Source organism: Poecile atricapillus, chromosome 2 (assembly GCF_030490865.1).
Source record: "Poecile atricapillus isolate bPoeAtr1 chromosome 2, bPoeAtr1.hap1, whole genome shotgun sequence".
Taxonomy (NCBI): domain Eukaryota; kingdom Metazoa; phylum Chordata; class Aves; order Passeriformes; family Paridae; genus Poecile; species Poecile atricapillus.
Window position 1 is genome coordinate 49929837 of NC_081250.1, and position 25148 is coordinate 49954984.

Consider the following 25148-nt stretch of genomic DNA (forward strand, 5'->3'; position numbering starts at 1 on the left):
CACTGGAACAACTTATGCTGTATTTAACCAAGTCTGTATTTCTGTAGCTCAGGAAATTCCACTGCTTCTAATGTTGCTTCTTAAAATATCCTTACACCTTCACTTTTAATATTAACAGTTGACTCTCATTGTAAGCTCTTTTATGAAAAGAAGTATTTACTCTAACGTCGTGTTTCCTTATACTCTCTTTTTTTTCTGGTATTCTTATAACTCCATTTTCTTTTTAAAGTCACATTTCAGAAACAAGGGAAAAGTAATCAGTTCACACAACAGTATCTTCACTTGTTTCAACTATAAAGATGAAAAGTTCAGTGTAAGACTATATTTCAAGGGATAGTCTTAAGAAGTACTGACCTTTTTCCCTACAGCACATCAGGCTATGCCAGCTTTACTCATGAGTTCTGGCCTGAGAAGAAAAATTCACAGTCCTTCTAAACTCAGTAAGTCTGCCTATATAGCTACATACACACACTAGTTAAGATTTCATTGACTTTTCTACAAGACACTACCACAATTCTACTGTAACCCAGTAACAGTCATGCTATAGTGGTGTGCCCTAGGGTACTCCACCATTTCTTTTTATTATGCAATGCTATTTACTGCCAGACAGAACTCCAAGTATAGTGCTCCAGTGAGAATGTCAAGTAAGTATACTAACAGCTGATGACTTCATCCACAGTTCATACTTCCATCAGATTACTTGTAAAATCTTATAGCCACTAGTCTGTAAGGAGATGCCATGAGTGCCCAAATTGATGATGTATTAATTTGAGCAGATACATAAGGCTACACACTTTCCTGATGAACATTTCCTCTGCTGTCTGCTAATTTTGTATGTGCTTTCATCTTCAACATCAGCTTCAAGCAAAGCAAGTTGCTGTTTTGTGGCTTTCTGAAGTATTCAGGATTGTTTGGGGTACTAATAAGTTGTTTCTACTTGCCAGTAATCTCTAGTTCTTGAAATAGCAATGACCTTGAGACAGCTTCTTACTGTCCTGTACCAAGGAAGTCTGGATGAGCCAGTCATTCAGGTTCTGAATGACTGAAATTTTCTTACTTTCTCTTTATACATATATTAGGATGAAAGGTAAAACAAGAACTTGAAAGGGAAGTAGCAAAAAATAATTCAACAACAGAAAAGTAAACATAGGTTGGTCTGGTAATTCTTGGGAAACTACTAAAGGCACAATTCCTTTTACTGTGTTATTTCTAGGATTTCCCCTCCCATCCTTTTTTTTTCTTTTTGCGTAATTCATTGACTTTAATGCCAAGAAAGGATGTATTCTGTGGTAAAAAGCATTCCACAAAGAATACTGCAGGGAGGGATGTGTATCTGTATATTATTTGAAAAGCTCTCTTATTTTTTAACTAAGATGAAAGGGAATAAACAAGCAGCAACTAAGAAAGTGAAGAAATGTGCTGAGAAAAGATATATAAAGCAACACTTGTCCAAGGTGGAAGATGATTCTATCCACTCCTGTGTCAGTAAGACTGACCTAATAACCAGGCTAGAAATAGCCAATGTTTATTCTGCTTACTCTCAGTTGCCCAGTCTGGGATCCCCAAAACCAGACACAAATTAAGAATTTAGATCTGGCCTCTGTTGATAAGGAGTACTGTATAGGGGTTCATGACACTAAAGTATTCTGAGAGTATTAAAGCTAATAAATGATGTATTTCCTTAGCCAGCTTGCTCAGGAAGGTATTTCAATAAATGTGTCAACATACTGTTTTTTGTACAGGAATGGTAAACTTGTGGTATTAAAGCAGAATTATTGTTTTGGTGTCTTGAAGTCTAAAAAAAAATCTGAATTTACTTTAACTTAATCTTCTGTTTTGACTGTTCAGAAAGTTATATAATTTCACTGCACTCACTGAAATGCAGGAAGGAGAAAAACTTCAGACCAGATAAATACAGAAGCAAATCACTACAGGGAAAACCAGCTGTTTCTGAAAAATAACCATCACTTTAAGAAACTGATAATAAAAGCCTAAAATTTATATTCCTTTACCTCTAAAAAAATATGTATCCAGAAAAACAAAAATCACAAAGCAGATGAAGTAATTTACCTTCTTCATGTACTCTGTAACTGGGTTCTGTTGCAAGAATTCAGTACTTTCTCGTGTATAAAATCTCTCTGTGTCAGCAAGGAACTGAGATTCGAAGGATTCTTTATAGACAGTTAGTGTAGGTCCTTTTGCAAATGCATCATCTTCATTCAGCCCCAGCTCCACTAAAGGAAAAAAACCACAACCAAACAAAAAAGACCAAGAAATGACAAAATTGTTTTTTATGAAGTGGTCTCCTTCGATTAAACAAGGACACTCCTCCTAACTTAGATGAAAGCAATCAATTGGGACTGTATCAGCACCACTTTTAAAAAAGTACATTGATTTTGCATTTTAAAAAGTATCACTACAAGACATTACTAATATCAACTACACTTTTGGATACATTTCTTAAATGTAAGATTACAGGACTTGGAAAACTTCACGATCTTAAATACTAGTCCAAATTCTCCTTTCATTTTTCTCCTCTTGAGAGTTCCAGGTTATATGCTTTTGCTTTTTTTAATGAAACTAGTCAGCAATTTGGATGGCAATGCTCTCAATATTATGCAAAAGGGAAAAAGCAACTCCACTCTGCTATGCGAGCTATCATCCTTCCTCATTTCTAAATTTAGCTCCTTAGTAACTGATTTGTAAACAATGAACACTCTTGTCTATCAGTTGCACTCTCAAGTTTTACAAATACAGTATAATCAATTGTTCTTGTATAAAGTATTGGTAAAAATGTGAAGTTAGCAATACATAACTGCATTTATGTTACTGTAAAAAAAAAAATCTTTACTGGACATCTGAGGAGGTGGGATGTTACTTCTGGGCTCTGATAGGGTACATAAATTTATTTATTTTTAAGAAAGTAATGGAATCTTAAAGAAATCACATTTACCATAGGATTGTACAACTCCACTGATCAGCCTTGTATTGATAGTTTCACCATTTCTTTCCTTTTCAATCAATTTCAACACTGCATTTGTTACCTTAGAAAACAGGGATTAAAAGTTAAGTCAAGCACAGAGAAAGCAGCTGGTAGATCAAGCACCATACTTAATTAGGAGTGTATTTCCATATTCAAGAGAAGTCAGGTTCCTTGAGAACAACATTTAAGGAGATCTGAACATTTAAAGCTCCTACAGAGAATGACACCCTTGAGTTATACAACAAAATTACAGTCTGATTAGTGGCAAGGTGTATACGGATATTAAAGTGCTTAGGTACTTTTATTTCAAAAAAACACCTTCTAAGCCAAAATCCTCTTTGTTTCCTACCTGAAATACAGAACACTGTAGCAAGACCTTTACTAACCACCTGCTCTTTGGACAAATAATCTGCTGCAACTACTTCATCATGAAGTACTGGTAAGAAGTGAAATCAACATATACACGTACCTAAAAATTGTGATGGAATGCCTTGTTTCATATTGTGCTGATTCACAAATTTTAAACACTTGGCTGACCTCAGTCTCCCACATCAATGTAAATGTAACAGCTCACAATAACATTAGGAGAGACCAAAATCCCAGGCTGTCACTATCTGTTCTCATCCAATCTTGCCTACCAAACCTGAAGACATGACTGTCATCAGCCTGTACTCCTGCCTAGCTTAGCAACCACTAAAATTGCTACTTCAAGTCCCCTTAGCTTTTTTAAGAAAAGCCAAAGGCTCTCTCAGCAGAGAGATAACAGAACAGTCTTGGTATCAAGGTTCAATCAAATACACAAAGGCCTAATCCTTCAAATATTTATCTTTTTGTTTTGTTTTGTTTTTTTTAGTATTACAAAAGGAGAAGCAGAAAGCTCTATTTTATTCTCCAGGTCTGTGCACACCCCCACCCCCTCCCCAGTCCTTGAAGCTCCTTACTAACAATATATGAAACTAACCCTATAAAATAACACTGCAGTTGTAATATAGTAATGCATATACCTGCTTATTTAATGGCCTGAATAAGCAGTCTCTCCAGGTCACCAAGGCAAGCTAGAAGTAAAAGAAGGGAGAAGAAAGATGGAAAAATGAAAATATTTACATATATACATATACATGTAACTCCCTTTAATGAAACCTGATGTGGTATGCTAACCAATCAGAACTTCTAAAATTATATTTTGACACATTTTTCAAGCAATGAGATTGTTTCACATTAAAATTACAACCGGCTTTACCAGTAACTTTGCTAGGTTGTTCCTTTTTCTACCAGGGGATCCACTGCCAACTCTGGAAATTAACAAAACCCAGTTTGTGTTACTTTGAAAACATGCAGCTTTTTTTGTAGGCAGTTTCCAAGCTGACATAGTCCCTTAGCATTAGGCTACTAAAGTTAAGAGAAGAGAACTAAGGATACCAACTGTTTTTCTACCGTATGCAAGATTATTTTAGTGAAGCAGGAAAATAGCACAGCACTTTCCTAATGCTTTACCAGTATGGACAGTAATTATCTGTTATTTTAAAAAAGTCCTTTTAGTTACCTGAGATACAGAAGTTCTGTTAAGTTCTTATTTATATTACTTCACGTTAAAAAAAAAATCAAAATCACATATCAATCTTTTGTAACTGTACCAAAATAACTTACACTAAGAACCAAAGGTTGTCTGAATCTTAGCTTGGATTCTAAAAAATTTGTAGAAATGTACTGAAGTAACCAGAAAAAAAAAAAAAACAAAACTATTTACTGCTTGATTTGGTGTTTGAAATGCTTGGCTGAATTCTAAGCGGGATGACAAGGCCACGCTGAGGCACAGAGGTAACACTAAGCAGCAAATATTCAGACACAGACAACCCTCAGTAGTCTACTACTGGAAGTCCCAATACATACAAGGCAGATCAAACATCTCATAGACTTAGACCTTTGGAATTTTTACAAATATACTGGGGTAGGAGTAGGGAAAGGAAGGAGAATGCCACGTTGCCCACTTCTTCAAAACTTCTATGAACCTCCTGCAAGATTCAAGGAGTGATCTGCAGGATGATAATGCAAACATTGCAGATGGGATGGATAAATCACTCATTTCAAAAAGCTACTTACTGAATAAATTTCATATATTCCTTTACGACCTTCATCACACTCACGACGAACCCAATGTCGATTGAGGTAGGCACATATCCCATTCAGTACTTTGCTTGAAAACCTATAATCTTCCCACTGTTGAGTGTAGAATTTCAGCACACTCTCATCCATCAGATCTTCACCATCCTGAAATTACAAGTTTGCCAATACTGTTGCACAATTTTAAGGTACAATCAAGACGTATGAGGGTATACAAACTGACTGTGTAATAAATGTATACCATGCAAAGTATTTAAAGGAAACATACTGCTAATACATTTAGTTCTACATTAATAAAGCACAAAGCCAGTATGAGATTTTGAAATTAAAAGGCTGGGAAAAAAATGCACAATACAGACAAAGCTCCAGAAGACATCCCTGTCCCTCTGGACGCAAAACAACATCCAGCTCTATTGGTAGTTTATTTATTAAACTAAAATAAAGGCTACCATCAGGCATCTTCAACATGAGAGGCATTCACTTTTTCAGTATTCCTAATATGCTGGTTAATTGCTTGGAAAGTCTAGCTATTCTTGCTCAAGTATAGGACAGCTTAAGATGTCATCTAACATCACTTCTATAAAACCCAGGAATGCTGTTTCAGCTTGAAGAGGAAAAGCAGCAGGAACAGGTACAAGCTTAGGGACTGATCAATGTCTGAGGTAAAGCCAACAAAACATTCTAATGGCTACAGAGACAAAAGCACATTTTAAGATCATTCCATTTACTTCCAGTGGCTGCTTACAGCTCTAGGCTTGTTGATACAGCTTTTCTTCTAACCCCAGTTTATTTTACTACAAGTGCTTATTGATCTCATAACCCATCTTACCTTAAGGAGATTTGTCAAGTAGTTCTTCAGAAATTCTTTTAGCCGTTTGTACAATTCCAAGCCAACAAACTGAGCACCTCCAGGTGTCTGGCCCTTTTTTGATTTAGAAGGAGGTACTCCAGCTCCCCGTGCTTGATTAGACTGGTGTACACTGGTACAGTAGTTATAAACGTGACTGACAGGAAAGTTAAGGAATACATTTGCCACCGTAAGACATTAAAAATACAATGAAAAACAATGTTAATTTCAGTATGCTGTTATTTATACAACTGTGAATGACTTAAACATAATGCATGACAAGATGCACTAGCCCACGTCAAATCAAACCACTAAGAAACTGCTAAGAAAATTAAGTAATTTTCAGCAGAATTATCTGCAGCGAAATTGTGTCAGACTGCTGAGGGCACTGCAAGTACTTATGCCAACATTAAATTTATTTAATGCTCACTTAACAAGACCACCAAGAAAACAAAGCAGTGGAACTTGCTGATAAGATTTTTTAAATGGAACTTATTTGATCTATTATATTGGTCTTCTACAAATACACAGGCTTTCATTTGAACTGAAAGAAATTTCAATAGTAGCCTCAAGCAACATTCACTAGTTGAAAACACAAGAGAATATTTTTGCATTCCTTCAAACAGCATCCTCTATAAAAGATTTGGCCACTTAAGACAAAGCTGGACAAACCTGGAAAACAACAATGGTGAGACACACACATATTTAAATGCACACCGTAAGATAAGATTCACTAAAACCCAATTGCAGGCTAAAAGTTAATCCCAAAATTTCAGTGTAGAATCACTGAATTTGAAATAGAGTTGTTTAGATTAGAAAAGACTTCTGAGTCCAACCATTAATATAACACCGCCAAGTCCACCACTAAATCATCTCCCTGATCACCGTATCTTAAGAGTCTTTTAAATACCTCCAGTGACATTGATTGATTCCACCTGGGCATATCATTCCAATGCAGGACAAAGCTTATAGTAAAGCAAGTTTCCCAAAATCCAACCTTCTCTTCTGATGCAACTTAGAGCCATTTCCTCTTGTCCGGCTGCTTGTTACATGGGAGAAGGGGATGATCCTCACCTTGCTATGGCCTCCTTTCAGGTAGTTGTAGAAAGCAACAAGGTCCTTTTCTCCAGGCTAAACACACCCGGCTCCCTCAGCCTCTCCTCATCAGCCTTGTGCTCCAGACCCTTCATCAGCTCCACTGCCAATCTCTGGACATGCTCTGGCCCCTCAATGTCTCTCCTGTTGTGAGAAGCCCAGAACTGGACACAGGATTCAATGTGCTGAGTAAAGCGAGACAATCTGCTGCCCTGCTCCTGCTGGCCACCCTATTGCTGATCCAGGCCAGGATGCCATTGGCCTTTTTGGCCACCTGGGCACAGCTGGCTCATGTTCAGACAGCTGTCAAACAGCACCCCCAGTTCCTTTCCCATGGGGCAGTTTTCGAGCCACTCTTCCCCTGACCTGTAGCACTACCTGGGGTCGTTTTGGTTGAAGTGCTTGACCCAACACTTCGCCCTGCTGAACCTCGTACCATGTACGAGTGACGCCTTAGCTCACTGGTCCTGCCTCTTTGGACCCCTCTGCAGAGCCTACCCACACTCCAGCAGATCAGCACTCTCACCCAACTTGGTACCCTCTGCCAAATGATTGAGGGTGCACTTGATCCCCTTGTCCCAGTCATTGCTGAAGAAATGAAACAGAACTGGCTCCAGCACTGAGCCCTTGGGAAGAAGGCTTGTGACTGGCTGCCTGCTTGCTGCCTGTGCTGTATGCATTCATACAGATATGCTTGGTTGGGCTGTTGATCCCACCACCTTTTTTTTCGGCTAGAAGACCTAATTCCAATGTGACCAGGGAATTCTGTGGCTCCTCACAAGTGACCCCTATTTCTTTGCCACCATATGGATCTCCATCACCTACCTCCACTGAGATACCAGATTGAAGGACCTCACTAGCAGACCATCCCTCAAATATCAGGATACTTCCCCCTGGTTTTGCCTCTTTTCCTTTTCAAATCTAGTTTAAAGCTCTCTCTAAGCCTAGTAACTCTGGTATCTGCAAAGATACTTTCCCCTTTTTGAGACAGGTGTACCACATCTGTCACTAGCAGACCTAGTGTCATATAAACTTAGCCCTGATAAAATTCTGGCACTGATACCAGGCTCAGAGCCAAGTATTGATCTGCCAGCTCTTCCTGTTTCTTCCTTCACCATTCCTTGCAACTGGAAAGAGAAAGGTGAAAACTGCTTCAGCTTCTGGTCTCTTAACCTGTCATCCCAAGTCCCTGAAGTGTCTCTTGATTACCTTGAGAGTTCTTGTTGCAACTTCACTGCTGTCTACCTGAAAAATCTGAGAACTGTCCCAGGGTAGGAAGTTTGATCTTTACCTCTTTAAGCCAGGTATCAGAGAGGCAGCAGATGATGCTAGCAAGTGGCAGCAATATTTTTTCCTCTTATACTGCTACAGCCTGGAAGACTTTCTGTAACTGTTAATGTAACATTTCAAGAACACATTCTGTTTTCTCATCTAAAAAACTCAAATATTCAGAATTCTGCCAAAGCAGTAAGTGGAAGTCACATTGCCCCAAACACTTCAAATAAGATGGCATCCTTAAAGAAGCTGCATTCCACAAGCAAGAAAAAGAAACTAGCTAGGTACCACTCAAATTTAACTTGATGAGGACTCAGATCTGACAACAAAAATCACCCTAATGATTCACACAAACAACAATCAGCCAACAGGAATGAAGCTACTGAGCACTTACTCTTCTACTGGCAATCCAAGGACAGGCTTTTGAGTCACATCCCTGTAAATCACTGGATTAACCAATCCAGAAGGTTTAATTTGGCTTCGTGTTTTCACACAGAATCAATAGGTTGGAAGAGACTGTCAAGATCATCGAGTCCAACCCATGCACTAACACCACCTCAACTAAACCATGGCACTGAGTGCCACATCCAGTCATTTTTTAAACACATTCAGAGATGGTGTCTCCACCACCTGCTCAGGCAGACCATTCCAGTACTTCATCACTCAACACAAGTGGACCCAGCTTTAATCACTAGACAGGTTCCCTCCACAGCACAACACAAATTAGGAAATTAATATATTGCAGGGACTTGACTTTATCTTCCCCTTCACGAAGTCCAGCACAACAAAATGGGAAGACATCAACACAATTAAATACCAAGAGAATTATAAACCACAAATATATGATGCATTACAGTCATAATAAACAGATTTGCTTCTAAGTAGTAAAGCTCAGGAAGAAAATTGTCTCCAAATATCCAACTAACTTCCTTGTAATTAATTTTATAAAACACTTCACGGACAAAACATACCCTTAAACTGGGTTTAATGATCATGACCCTGCATGCTGTCAGGAGCAAGGCTCAGAGTCTTCATATCAAACTGCAAGGAAAGCCTACTCACAGTCTATATTTACATGCTTGTTCAGAAAGTCACTGCATTCTGTGCAAAGAAGTAATGCTCTTCACCTAAGATTACCCCATGTTGAAAATACACAGTGTACATTTATTTCTTATCTGTCAGCTCATCCAGATGTCAGTAACCAAATTTCCAGCGATGTCAACCAATAACATAAAGCCTTCATTTGTATTGAATTGAAGCAATTGAACTTTTAATCAGCCTCTTAATCAGACACTGATTTCCTGGACATTAATGATTTCTTTCACCTCCTAGTTATTTATTTGTTCAAATTCCCTGGCACTGTTGCTACTTTTACTATCTACACTTTGATTTCAGAATTCCCTGTTCAAGTGAAGAACACCACACAGCACAAGCATTTTCCTTCTTTTTCTTGCTACAAACAAGAAAAGCAAGTTTACCCCACAGGTTAATTTTAAAATAGCTAATATATAAATTTCTCTAGATTGTTTATGGAAAACCTCTCCATCATTATACTAGGAATTTAGGGTTCATTCATAAACACCCCCTTGACAGTCTTGCCTCCTTATTCTCCTAACTCTCCTATCCCAAGTGGTTTTGAGCAAGCCTGAAAATATGAAAACTGTTCAGATGAATGGTAATTCTTGCAATTTTGAGAGTACTGCCTGACAAAAACATTCTATTCATCTCTACAAGCAATCACAACAGACTTCAGAAAAATAAAAGGCCAAGATTAGAAGACATAAGCCTTTTTCTTACCCCATACATTTTACTATTAAACCCAGGATTCCCTGTAAAGTAAACAAAGAGAGTGAGACCTTTTGTCCATGCGTGACAGTAATCATTTCAGAGCTACAGTTCCAGTAATGCTCATCTTTACCTTTTATTCTGGCTTGAGATTTGCTAGCCAAAGGGTTCAAGATAGCACTTTTGAAGTGCTCTCGTTTCATTGTTCCATACAAGTCAAACTGAAGTTAGTTTGCTCATGCAGAAGGCAGTTTGCAAGTGTAACTCTTTGACATATTCTACATAAAGCATGCTCTCTCACACTTTGTTTACAATCTGTCCCCCCATCTGCTAGAGCCAGCCACTGACAGAAAAACTGACATATTCAAAACAAAATCAGATTTGTGCTGCTTACAACAAAGTGTATGACAGTCCATCTGAGAATCACAAGGGGAATGCTATGAAAAGAATTCTTAGTTGGAGAATGCAAAATAAATCCCTCAATGGTTTGTATGCTGGAAGCTATATACATATGCAAACAGCTAGCAGGAAACATTTTCGGGGGCGTTTGCACAATTCTGTATAGTAATTTGCTTACCATAACAAGCAGTGAAGTTAATTCATCAATAGAAAAGTTTGAACCACAGTGAAGCTGTGCTGATCCCTAAGCTTTGGACTGCTGAACTTCAGATTTGGCCAAGCAGACAAACTATCTACAGGAGGAACTGATCAAGATCAATCTCCTCTAACCTCTCTCTACACCTTCTCTACAGTGAAGGTGAAATTTAATTTACTTGTCTAAAGTAAATTTGAGGTGGAAAACTGCAAGAAAATTTATGAAATAATTCACCATTGTGCTGGTCAAGATGAAAAATATTTTTCAGAACTTTATTCTCCTCCTGAAGTCTTCACAACAAAAAATAGCCAAAGACAAATTAATTTTACCACCTCTGTCATCAATATAATTTACACTACTTTTGACAGCCTTGGCTCAGTTTCTAAAGATGGGCAACAGAAAAAAACCACCAAAAAACCCATGCTGCAACACCCTAATGGATTTAAGGCCTTGTATAAGATCACTTCCACTGAGGGAAATGGTCCTAACACACAATTTAGCTGGAGAGCTTACTTGCCAACTAGTTTCCAGTAGCATGGGAGTTCATGCAGTCAGTCACATGGACTGGGGAAGTAACCAACACTAAAACCAACTGTGGCCCCTTGTCCCCAAACCCTTTGGTGAGCAGATCTGAACTTCTGTGCCCACACTGGGGAAGTGAAACAGGCTCTTTCAGCAGCACTGCATACATTTTTTGAGCAAGTATGCCAACAAAACACAAGTTGAGCATGCTGTGGTCAACTATAATCTACCCTCTGCCCTTGAAAAGTACCAAAGTACTCCATATAGGTTTTTTTCCTCTGGAAGCGACTTCAAACCAAAGTTATATAAGAAAAATTATCAATTTTGTAACTCAACACACAACAAGAAAGCACTCAGACTCTACACTGATGAGTATAAATCACTGAGCTTTGTGTGATTCTTAAAGTTTTTAAAAGAAAACAGTTCTGCTGAGGCAGTAACTGGTTCACCTTTCACCAGCACAACTAAGTCCCCGGAGTTCTTCCATTTTGCTATGAAAAGTTCACATAACTGGAAGAAGTCTGCATGAGGAACAGGTATGTAAAATTAAAGGAACTGAAAGGGATGCAGAATTAACACAACACAGCAGAAAACTAAAGTGCAGAGATGCCCACAACAAAAAAAACAAGCCGAACAACTGTTCAATTGCAATTTCTCTCTCTTTACTTCTAGTCTCCTTATATCCTTATAAAGATCAGTTTGAGGCATAAATTTGCTATTTCACAGACCTTAAGCAGTAATTAACTTCACGCTCAGCAGCTGGCCTACAGGACTAAATTGAGATTAGTTCCACTTTTGTCAAAAATCTGTGTTTTCCTAGATTAGACCAAAGGCATGCAAGAATACCATACAGAGAGTTATTGAAAACACTGATAGGAAAATTGCTAGGGAAGATTATAGAAGCTTTGTATTACTGTAGAATCACTTCTAATACAAACAACACAGCTTATTATATTTACTAAAGAACAGCTTTACATATTTTCCTCAAAATTAAAGCCATTCAAGTCCTGTTGAAATCCAGAAGTCTAGGCTGGATTACCCCAGACTTAGGCTGCTAAGAGAACTGGACATGCCTATATGGCTTTAATGTTTTGTGAGTCAAATGGATGAGGAAATTTTGCATGAGTTTATGAAATTATGAGGTTGTCAAAAACCAATCGTTTTTCAGAACAGGTGCTTTGAGCACTCACTTTAGCTTTGTGAGGAGTAGCAGTAGAACAAACAGCCCAAAAACCTTCATTCTTTTCAGGAAGGTATCAGCAAATGATTTTATGTATGTTCAGTTCATCATCCAGTAAGTAAGGACCCCCACAAACAATTCAGAGAAAACAAACAAACAAACAAAATCAAGATCCTGTCCTCAACCCCACACATTCACCACTTGTGCTAAAAACTGATTAAGCTATTAAGTTTTAATTGATACATTTATGTCTTTAGGTTTGATACAACTGCTATGCTAAATTACTCCATTTGAGACAAACCATTTTAGTCAGGGAAGGACCGAGGCAAGAGATTGAGGAGCTATTACAGCATCAGCCATGCAGCTGCTATGAAAATCCAGGCATAACTCAGCTCAAACACGTTTCTACAAGTCTGAGGTCAGACACACTTTCAGCAAAAGCCATCTGAAGACTAATACATAACTTCTTGTTTCCCTCTCCACGGCATAAACTCAAGAAAAGCACTGCTTTATAAGGAAAACACAAAATTTCAAAGCCAAATGTATAAACAAAGTGCACAGTCTTTATGCCAGTGAGTCTAAGAAACTCCATAACTGAGGTTGCTTTTAAATTTCTTTCTTTGCATTGACAGAATTTGGTTCTGAACAGAACATTATTGGTTACTATAAAAAGCAAGTAGAACAGCAAGCAATCATTGTGGAAGAGTGCATAAAGAAAGGGAATGAGTGCACAAATATAAACATATTCTGCCCTTCTTTCAAATTGAAGATGCAATCTTTGTAAATATACACAAATGCATACAATTGTGTACCTTTCCACACAAGAAAAAAATGTATTATGCACCCTTCAAACATGTCAACAAATACATTTAGTTCTATCTTCATGTTTCACACAAGCACTAACTGGAACATGAGAAGTCCTATGAAATAGGATATTGAATATATGCAGGACTAACACTAGCAGACAGAAGAGGCTGTCTTGATGCATCCAAAATGACCTTAAACAACTTGACATTGAAGTGAAAGGATGGCTTAGAGTGACAGAATCTTAAGAGAAAGTGAACAGTGTCTGAGATGTGAATAAAAAGTGCATCCTCTAACACCTCAGTATCTTTTCTGCATAGAAAGAGCATAATAATCTGTTCAGAAAGAAAAAAACAAGAACATACCGTGCTGCCTGGTAACAACAGATTCATGTGATTAGAAAATAAACTATTTTCACAGTTTTAATATGCATCTGCTGATCTAAAATCCTACAAAAATACAGGAATTCAACAAGGAAAAAGATTGCAGTAGAAGCAACTACAAAAGACCTTGGCAAATGGATGCCAGGAAAAGGGCATCATGGTTTTGCCTGGTCAACATATACTACTGGTGCTGAATCTACTCACAGGGAAAAAAAAAAAAAAGTTAAATATATTTATACTTTCTATTTTACAGACAGATTATCCTGAATCATCTGGTATTTTTGAAGTGTTAGCATATTACACTTAATTATTTCATGTTCAACACAGTATTTTCCAATATCACTTGCTAACATGTGAGGAAAAAAAAAAATCCCATTTTATAAAATTATTTTATAAAATTATTTTATAAAATTATTTTATAAAATTACTACAGTAACCTTTTCTGATAAACAATTACTTATATTTGATCCAATGGATATTCAATATCCACCACTTTGTTAAAGTGAACAAGATTGAATCACAATAGCAAGGCTTTTTCATAAAATAATGAAATGTGAGACAGAACAGCCTAGCCTTTACCTATACTTGACAAACTTCAAGCAATTATTTTGAAAATATTTACTAATGATGGCTAATACTGGAATAATATAAGAAACACATTTTAAGATCCAATTTACTAGTGTAAGACTTCAGCAAATTTTAAGTCATAATAAATTCAGTAATTTTCTTCAAATTTCCTGGTATGTCATGATAATGATGCCAATCAACTACTCAAATGTATTCTAGGAACCTGTTGAAATCAACAGTGTAATTTTCATGTATATAACATTTGAAAGACTTTGAAAGCCAACCTGAACACTACAATCTGGACATTGCAATTTATACCTTAGTTAAACAACTACATCATACCTTCCACAGTATTATAAACTCTTCTTATCAATGAAAACATTTTTAGATATCCTCATGCAGATATTTGTTATAAATTAATAGCAATTGGAATCTTTAAACTCATTTTTCTCAATTTTTCTTTAAATATTGAACTTGGACAAAAACATTAATCTGTTCTGTATGGGCATAAATTAACTACATTGTTTAAAATAATCCCTAAAAGTGCTTATCAGTTTATGTTTTGTAAATCAGGGCAGTGAAAGCATGAGTTTATGTAAAAATTTTGGCATTTCAAATGAACAAGGCACATGTACAACAGAGAAGTACACCACTAATCTTTCCATTCACCAGTGCTATCTGAAAACTGTTGATATGTGCTACAATGAAAGAAGTATTTTAGGAAAGTTACTCAGCTCTTTGTCTAAGTCACTGTGAAAAATTACACTACTTCGATACAGTGCAGCAAAGTTTTCTGACATTTCAGTGCTTGGCCTGAGAATCTTTCAAGATACATAAAACAAGAAAAGCAACAAAACCCTTCTCTCCATTGAGTTTCAATACAAATGTCGAGTAAACTCCAATTCATCCTCTCATACCATGAGGTCTGAGGAAAATAAATCGCAGGCTCACCATACAATTATTGTAAAAAATGGACATCAGTTTCTGCCAAAAGAGAAGAAAACAGCACAAGTTGTATGAATATTTTATCACTGCCAAATGGAGTTAAGAAGAGGTGGCTATAAAGACAAGTGGCCTACACCAACATAAATAAGTTGAGTAAGAATAATTCTAGTAAACCAAATAATAGGTTTTCAACCAACAATTCAAAACAGAAACTCCAAACTTGTTACACAAAAATACACTTCTTTCTTGGACAGACTAATTGAAGTTTCCTTCAAACAGACTAAATGACACCAGGAGATGTTCTGTATACATATACCACAAACACTGACTTTTGCAAGAGAGTCCTGTGGATCACAGCCTCCAAACTAATAATCACTAAATGGAAAACAGGGTGAACAGGCCCTTCCCTCACAATATCAGTAGTGCTGTTAGGTCTATTGTTCCTAGAATTCTAGTTAATTTTATTGACTATTTATCTTTTTGGCATAAAGTCAATGCTAGGCATGTAATTCTGAGCTAGCTTGTAATACTGGTTGTCAGAGGATATTAGTTACTGTTGTAGGAACAACTAGGCTCTTCAGTACTAGAAATTACATACTATCTGGTTAAGGAACAGAAAAAATCTAGATTTCATTTTCAAAAATCTCACATGTGGGGGAAAAGAAGGAAACACTAAAACAACAAACCACATAAGAAGGAAATACATAATCAGATGATTTCACAATAAAAGGTACCTAGCAATTAAAAGCTAAATTACAAGAAGTATAGATGAGGAACTTGGTAACCACGATGCAGAAACAAAATTTTTCATTCACCTCTTCAGTATTCTCAGATCTAGAAAACTCCTGGGATATTCAACCTGTTTCTGCTGCCATTGAAATAAAGGGGGAAAAAAACACCTTAAGCACAGGCTCCAGCCTGTACTGAGACTGAATTTAGTGCTTCACAAAAAGAGACCCTCTGAATGAAGAAAACAAGTGCAGGTGTGAGAAGTCTGAATGCTTGAATTGCGTAACTATTCTAATTCTTTTCCAGAGGGACTTGACCAAGGCACAACAAAATCTTCTACATTTCCAATCTATTTTGGTTGAAAAATTGATAGCAGATATAGGACTGAAGGTAGGTTTGGTTGTATGCAGGGTTCTGCTCTTAAAAATTAGAGGGATGAAATGAAATCAATTTCAGGAGCAATATCCTGACAAGAAAAAAAAGGGGTGGGTGGGGAAAGAAAGCAAGAGGACAAAAGAGGATGAGGAAAGACTAAACTGTCAATTGTCAAGACATTCTTGTAAGTAGGGCTGATCTTCACACCAATTACAGCTGCAGCTGAAACTCATCTGCAGCTGTTCCCCTTTCCAAACTAAGCCGGTTGATAAGCAAAGCTTCCTGAAATAAAAGTCCACCAGACTACAAGACTTGCTGTACACAAAGAATGAGCAAATATGTCACAGTTTCTGCTTTGGAAGGGGTGTAATCTTTTAAGCACAACTTTTCAACACATGTACTTGGAATAGGATGCAAAATGTGTTGCTATCTTCATAGCTGATTACATACTTAGCCTAACCAGTAGCAAATATTCTGAGTTATTGAATTATCGTATTAATCCAAGTTGACCACCAAAATTACCCTCTAAATTAATTCACTTACAAAATTAACAAAAACAGTCCTTATTTTTGAACCAAGTGCTCCTTGAAGCTGAAGCAAGGAGGAAATGAGTAACAGACAGCATAACCCTTTTACAGCTTCATTCTGAGCATCTTTGAGAACATCAGGAGAGGGAAAAAGCCAGTGTTTTACCACTACCATTATAATCAGTACTTAGTCTTCAGCTGCCCTGATTAAGAGACCTCATGAACAAGAGGCACTCAGTAGAAATAACTCAGAGGTTGTATTACATGTCAAATTTCTATCAGACAACTTTTACAGACTTGTTTCACTGCTTCAAAACCAACGTTGTACCTAGTGCTGCAAGAAATCCTTAATTTTAAATCTTAGGAAAAGTTCTGACCCTAAACAAATGTTTTCCCATCAATATTAAAGAAGTATCCTAGAAACAGGCTGCTCAGAGGTACTCCCACCACACCCTGGAGCATGGATTCTGCAGGCACAGATAGAAAAGATTACACGCTGATGCTAAGATACATGTACAGAAAAACTTTCCTACCTCCTTAGAAAGTCCAGGAAACTACAGAATTGACTGGTTTATAGCCTTCAAATGTCTCTTTCTTTTATAAAAGCTCTGTCTTTTCCAAAAAATCAATACAGACTAAAATTTCATATGCTGCAATTCCAAATCAGTGCCAGCAATAGCTAGACATTAGTTCAGAATAATAACTTAATTTAAAAATCCCAACTCTAAACAATGATAGAGAAAAACAACAGAACTGCTTAATGATAGGAAAGGTATTCAGTCCTCATTTCTAACATATGTACAGCGAAGTGTGTAGACCACCACCTTCTTAAGCAGTGCTGACTTTACTGAGCAATACAAGGTTACAAGAGTCAAGGCAGAACAGGAGATGTAAAACAAAGATCACTCCCCGTCCATTTACATGCCACCTTATAGGTGAAATAAACTGTATTTCCTTTCTAAGAAAAGTCAAACACTGAAGCTAAAATACAAGAGACACATTTCTCCTTCAAATTAGTTTTAAAAAATCCTTATACACTACCAGACAGAAACAAGTTTCCTACAATCTTCCAAACAGTACCTCAGCGCACTTTTACAAGGAGGTGAACCTCCTTCTAGAATCTTTTAACAACACCCAGAATGGGGAGATGCTGGAAAATAGCTCTCCAATGCAAGCTAGGAATTGAAGCAAAATCCACTGGAGACATTCTCACTCCAGCTGGAAAACTACACAATCTAGTAAAGAGTGAAGTATTACATAGAGAATGACAATTGAAACATTTCCAGGTAAGTGGACATGATTATCAGTAAGACCTGAAGCATAATGCCAGAGACTAACAGAAAAAAAAAGAATTTCTGTTTTCTTTGTGTGCATTGTGGATTCAAAATTTGACATATTAATAAAATCTCTTTAAACATGTGCTCTATTAAAGATAATAGTAATCAAACCTGAAATACAGAGGTAGCCTTAATAATTATGGAAGCCAGTTTTCCAGACAACAGAATGTTCCTGCTATTTGCCAGTAATATTAAATAGAAAAGGACAATCTTCAGAAGAAAACCATGTATTCTTAAAAACCATTAAGTAAAATAGTTATGGAGCAATTTTGTGTCTAAAAAAAGTAAAAAGCTCTCTCTAATCTACCAGCAGTGAAAGCACTAACTATCATGGGTGCTAGGATACGTGTAGAGTTCCATGTATCTGGATTTCGCCATACTTTGTCTGGTGTAAACCTGTTGAATTCCAGCTCTTAGGTCATCCCATATCTGGTCAAGACCAATCTGTTTAAGTCCATGTGGGTTCTGACTCCTATTCGATGACATTTTGTATTTCCTGTAAAGTCTTCCAGTGCAGCAGCCTGAGCTCTTGTTATTCCTCCATCAGAATCACAAGTCAAGTAACATTCTAAACTCAGTTGCAGCAACTCAGCAAGATATTCTTCACACTTAAAAAGTGATGCTTCCCAAGAAGATAACCTGCAACAGGAAAACAAAACATTCACATTATATGACAGCCCAGATTTATCCACACTAAAGATTCAAAATTTATTATTATTTATATTTCATTGAAATACTGTCATTTACACAGATGAGAAATCCATCTTAAGATGTGAAATACCAACTCCTTGGTTTTACAATTCACTGCAAAATGAGACAATACCCAGAATTACCCAAAGGCTGTAGGTACTTAGATCAGCACAGCTGACAACAAAACCCTAATGCTAACAACAAAACATAATGGTAAAAAGCTTTCCAAGCAGCAGACACTACCTACCAGCAAGTGTAAATAGTTCCTTCCCATTCAACAGTGAAAATCCAGTACTTCTGAGTAACTCTGGGTTCTGTGGTAGCTCATCGTTTAATAAACCCCCTTATGGGTATCAAAGATTAACCAGAAGATACTACAGGTAACTTTTTCTTCAGTTACCAATAACTCTTCCAGACTTGAGATTCTATTGCAGATTACCTGAAAGGCTAAGGCCTTTTGGTAGCAGAGAATGTTTATACCTGGCAAGCATATGCTTACATTAATTTCTTTGCTAAGTAGGACACCACTACTCTCAATGTCATTTTACGAGCAAGAGAACATACAGTCAGTAATGGTGGGAAGAAAGAACTACTAATAGGAGCACACAGGATAAATATTGAATGAATTGTGAATGAAACAATAAGAAAGTAAGAAAATACACTAGTCCCATGAGTTTTAAGTGCACAATGTTCAGGACACAGTGAAGAGATGGCTACCAATTCATCAGCCTCCTGATATTATGGAGAAAGAACACATTCACCTGGAAAGGCCCATTGAAAACATCAGGCAGAGAAGATCCATTTTTACACAAGTCCATAAAAACATGTTTGCAATTTTAACATGCCTTATCCTCCAAAGCAATAAAATTAAGAACATATCAGAAAATGACAATGTAAAAAATTAGTCCACAAGTAAGAGAGTTGTACCAAGTCAGGACCAACTTAATCTTACTGAAGTCTTTCCATTCATCTAGTAAGCTTGTAAGAAAGATGGAGAAAGGCTTTTTACTAGCAGCTGAAGTTACAGGAGAAGGGTCAATGGATTTAAATTAAAAGAGGGAGATTCAGAGTGGATATAAGGAGAAAATTCTTTACTGTGAGGGTGGTGGTGAGACACTGGAACAGCCTGCCCGGAGAAGTTGCAGGTGCCTGACGCAGGCAGTGTTTAAAGCCATGCTGAAAGGAGCTTTGAGCAACCTCATCTAATGGAAGGTGTCCCTGCCCAAGACAAAGAGACTAGACTAGATGATCCCTTCCAGCCCAAACCACTCTGTCATTCTACACCCCAGAGCTCATTGACTGGAATACTCAAACCACAGTGAAACAATATGGCTTTCTAGTTTTCTACAGACAATACAGCTTTATGATAAATCTATCATACAAGGCTCATATGAACCCTTCTGTAATTTTGAGAATAGTACAGGCTGAGACCAAGGAAATCCTATTATTTGTTCTTGATCTCTGAGCAGCAGAAAATAAAAAACATTCCTTCAGGACCTACCGTTAAGTCATACTTCTAGGCTATTCTATGTTCCACTCCAGGCTTCACAGAGTTTTGAAGATTAAGTATTCTGTTATACCCTCTCTGAGCTCCACCCAATTATCTGAAGTTCTCTTCTGCCTTTTCTTCTGGACCCTAAAAAGACCAGCTGAGAGACAGACATTTCTTCATTCTTTTCAGTCAATGACTGTCTTAGTACAGTAATACAGAAATTACCACTCCTCACAGTCTTTTGCTTTCCCAACACCCATATGCATTTAAATCTCAAGCTCTAAGCGAAAATACCAGTATTTTCATTATGTGAGTCTCAGCAACAAGTACTGTCTCATTTTAATCTGACATACAACAGATTATGTAGCTTTTCCTTTTTACAGGGGAAACAGTTACTCAGAGGATTAAGTGGAAAAGCAAGAATTCCAACTGATAATACATCTTAAAAAACACACACTGAAAATTCAACCCTGCCATTTTTGTTTCTCTAATTACAGCAAACTACTTATTAAACATGCATGACAATCGTGCATCATAATGCTGAAGTGCAATCTAGATCATACCTTGCTTGTATTTAACTTCTTTAATTTCTGGAAATTGAACCTGCTGCAGTACTACTGATGATGGACTTTCAGGACTAAGCAACAAATGCCAGGAAGAGCAAAGGTCCACCAGTGGCCATTCACTTCTGCTGTGGGAAATACTCTGTGCCTGTTACACACCCACTGTCTTAGACTGTGATCCAAAGTCAGCATGGCAATAAAAGCAAGAAAATTAATTCAATGTCTACAATCCAAGAGAGCAGAAACACTTTGATTTCTTAAATCTGGTACTAAAGAAGACATGGTTCTGAATCTGCAATCCCATGACAACTGCAGTATGTGTAAGATTTAACTCACTGTCACTCGCTTATTAATCTGCCAATAGCAAGCAGCCTGGGGTTAGAGTGCATTTGTGTAAAAACGTTGTGTAAAAATACTTCATTGCTGTATAAGAGCTTCTAACAAAAGGCCAACCCTGTGCTAGCTAACAGAAAGCATAACCAGCAGATGTTGAGTTTCCCCCTCTATGATGATGGATATATTTAACTCTCTTCTCTAATAAAACATCTCCTAGTTTGCTTGAACCCTGGTGCATCGATGAATACCATCTTTTCCCAGAATATTTTCAACTTTCGGTGTTCCTCATTCACACTTTATTTTCCTTCCCCTTCCCCTAAAGTAAACCTCTGTATTTAAGTCAGGATGCAGTATTAAAAAAAAACACTATGAAAAAGAACTTAATTTTGGTTTTTATTTTCTCATTAAGTCCATTACATAAAAATATTCTTTATAAGTCATAAATCCACTGCATTTGACACTACCTCATTGTCCTCTGGTTGGCTTCCAATTTGAATTTTGCAATTAAACACATCAATACAGAATGACAGTACCATCTCACTAACTTCCTAGAATCAAACAATTTACTTTTTCCAGTTAATTACTGGTTAACAATCAGAAAATAGAGCAATAGATGAGTAATTCTATAAGCTACTATCAATTTTTTCCAGATTTATTAATGTGCAGAAAAACAGAAAGGTAGTTATTAATATATTACTTTAACAAGAATAAAATTTCAATATGTAATACGACTTTAACTACAAAAGCATATTTATGAAAAGATCTATTCTTATTTAGTGGTTAAACTAAACTATGGTATTAAATTCTTAGAAAGAGCAGGGGTAACGCAAGGCTTTGTTACCTGGCACAGTTGTTATTATACACAAACATATGAAATTCTATTTCATGTGAAAAGTGCTATTATTCTGATTCACACACACAAAGAAACCCTTTCCTAGGCAAACAATTCTTGAAGGTCAAAGCAAGTCCACAGCAGTCACAACGCATTTCTTCACCCAACATCCCAACTGCTGAAAAGAGGGAGAAAGAGTTCCTAAGCCAGATTTCTCAGTGCCCAGGCTGTGCGCTACTGCCTGAATGAAAACCTCACCATTAAGTCATGACCCTTAAATCATTGAGATCTCTCCCTTGCAAAGTGCTCTTGGCAGGACAATGTACAGGCAGGTCTTGAACTGACCATCACTGCACTTTCTCACCCAAACAGATGCGACTTGCTGCCGACCTGCTTCAAGAATAAAACCAGCTGCCTGAGTTGCAACATCCACTCTGTAGCTTTGGACCAGAGAACCCAGACTTCATTATAGATTCAGAAACAGCTATATTTGCATGAGAAATATTACCCCTGTAGTTTCCAGACAATATATGCACAGTTTGAGGCAGCAGGATGACAGTGTTCAGTGCCAGACGATCTTTCAACCCTGCACTCAAGTTCTGCAATTAAACCAGTCCAAACAAAAGGAGTTAACACTTCTGCCAAAACTTTAGAACAGCCTTGAAGGACTTAGAAGAAATGTTACTCCCTCTTTTTCATTACTTGGAGACACACATCATGATAGATAAACCTCATATGCATTAGAAAACACTGGGCTTATTTTTATTGATAATCTAATAATAAAGAGTATTTTTTTAGATTTCACGCATCTTTGGAAAACGATGTGTACACCAGAAGAGGCCTTCAGGAAAATGTGAAAGATAACCCTGTGTTTATCTAAAAAACATAATAAATCCCACTGGATTTTCAGCATCCCAAGCCATCTGCTGGAGCAAATACCTAATTTTTACATCCTAACACAATACAACTTTCAGCTTTACAGCCTCAAGGCCTGTGCATCACCTGTTGTTCTCCTACAACCCCTTATTTCTAAATTACATACTTCAAGATAGTTTACTTCAGTAATTACAGATGGAATTTGAACTTGTCAAGCTTCTTGCACAGTAAGAACTTACAGGTTCAGAGTAAGGTTTCCCAGCTGATGCAAGAGCCCAGATAGCACTGTTTTAAAGATGCAGTAAAGAGGCATAACTCTTGCCATGTCTAGTAGCATGAGTTTAAGTGACCGGATTTAATCATACTAAACCCAAACCCATTTGGGAAGAAAACCAAGTTTCACTAATAAGCTATGGTGGAATGAATGACACTAAAAATAAGTTCAAAAACCTTCAGCATTATTAAGTTTCCAAAGTTTACAAGAATGCATATTAAAAGTCAGAATTTCACCTCTGTACACTGGCTCAAATCCATTTTCTAAAACTGAATCCAAGTTCTTCAGTAACGAGAGTACAGTGCTAGTTCATTTGGACAGTGGCTACAGATTGGTATCTTTTGTAAAAACTGGTGCAGTGACCATGCTCACTTTAATGGCCACTAAAAGCAAAATATCAGCCCTCTGATACAGAAATATATCTGAAAGAATAAAGCATAACAAAAGTTTAATCTTTGGCTTTAAAAGTCAAGAAAAATTACTAAATTTGGTACAGTCACTCTCTTAAATATGCAGGATGAAAATCCTCTTGTTAAACTCCCTTTTCCCACATTCTTCCAGTCCAACTCCTCTAACTTACTTCATTCTGCTCTCCTGATGCTGTATTTCAGCAAGTCTGGTTCAGAAATTCAACAGATGCTCTTGTGTTCACCAAACAGCGACACTGAATAAGGTTCTTGACCAGTTTTACTCCCTCTAAGTCTCTTCACAGAGCCAAGGCAACTACTCAGGTTACCCAAGATATTCAATAGTGATTGAACATTATGACACAAGCATGCAAGTATTTTAAAAAACCTGAATCAGAAGCAGACTAAACATTACCTTTGGTCTAGCACAAGCCATGTGCTTGTTCTTATTTTAAAAACAACTTAAAACATCGCATGCTAGTTTATACTCTAGCTGACATAAATTTCAAAATGGCTATAGTTGAAGTGACCCTTAGGTATTACCATATCAAAATATTTGGCAAGTTTTTGCTTTGCAATACCCATCCAAAGGTACACCTATTTTTTCAGCATTAAGCTCGATACAAAACATACCAAAAAATAAACCAAACCCCTCTTGCAACCAAAGTAGTCAATTCAATATTCATATATCCTCTCTTACCAAACCTGGACAGCTTCAGAGATAGGAAGGATACTGCCAACGATCCAGCCTACAAACCAGGCTTAAGATTCTTCTTGAACACCTTTTGAAAAAGGCATGCAAACACTAAGTACAGAGCTAAGAACAATGCACCTCCCTCTACTGCTGTGGAGTTAGCCTGTAAGATACAACCTACATGATTAATTAGATATACGTGCTGGGAGCCTGACATAAGTATATATTTGTATACTTATATATGTATATACTTATATAAGTATTTAAGTATAAGGTGGGGAGAGATTTAATATTTGTTTGTTTTCACCTTTTACTTCTTCGCCTTTATGATTTATAAGTTATCTCTTTGAAATTTTTTCCAGGTTAAAAAAATGCCTCTTGACTCCTAAAGGATGCAATCTCCATTCCAGCACATATTTGTCTGATGGAAGGAGACAAGAGAAATATTTCTATTTTGTCCCTATAATCACTTGCACTCACAATTTATGATTTCAAAGACACCTTTCATATCCATGTACCTGCAAATTAATTTAGTGTTTACTTGACTTCAGTTGAGGCTAGCATTATAAGCTCTAAACTGTAACATTGCTTAGTTGAGCCATGGTCCTGCATGCAACATTACACAGCACTCACATTTCTGTCCAGAATTATTTCAGGCTACTAAATATAAAGGCTATAAGCTAGGGAGACAGTTTATGCATTTCACATGACACAATCCTTAAAGCAAGACTAGGAACAAGCATAATGTCCATAGCACTTCACATGCTACAAATGTTCAATTAATCAACATCCACATAATCTGCCTATAGCAGACATTTTCACTGTGCCCCAGCAAAATTACACAACTATTGTAAAAATGGCTATTCCAGAAATCAGTACCAGAAGATAAATACTACATTTTTTTCTCCCTTTTC

The 25148-nt window shown here is 37.0% G+C and overlaps 1 protein-coding gene across 3 annotated transcripts in view; it reads right to left on the bottom strand.

The window, feature by feature from the left end:
* Positions 1-25148, bottom strand: part of CUL1 (cullin 1) — a 53897-nt gene that overhangs the window by 18627 nt on the left and 10122 nt on the right. For 2 of the 3 annotated variants that reach the window (XM_058831775.1, XM_058831773.1), the window contains exons 2-7: positions 18417-18709; positions 5934-6108; positions 5084-5251; positions 3988-4038; positions 2954-3044; positions 2071-2234 (exon numbers count right to left, since the gene is read on the bottom strand). In XM_058831775.1, the coding sequence (XP_058687758.1) occupies positions 2071-2234; positions 2954-3044; positions 3988-4038; positions 5084-5251; positions 5934-6108; positions 18417-18556 (789 nt within the window). In that variant the 5' untranslated portion in view covers positions 18557-18709. Of the gene's footprint in view, positions 1-2070; positions 2235-2953; positions 3045-3987; positions 4039-5083; positions 5252-5933; positions 6109-18416; positions 18710-20261; positions 20412-25148 lie in introns of those variants that run through there. The other variant, XM_058831774.1, reaches the window with a different exon arrangement.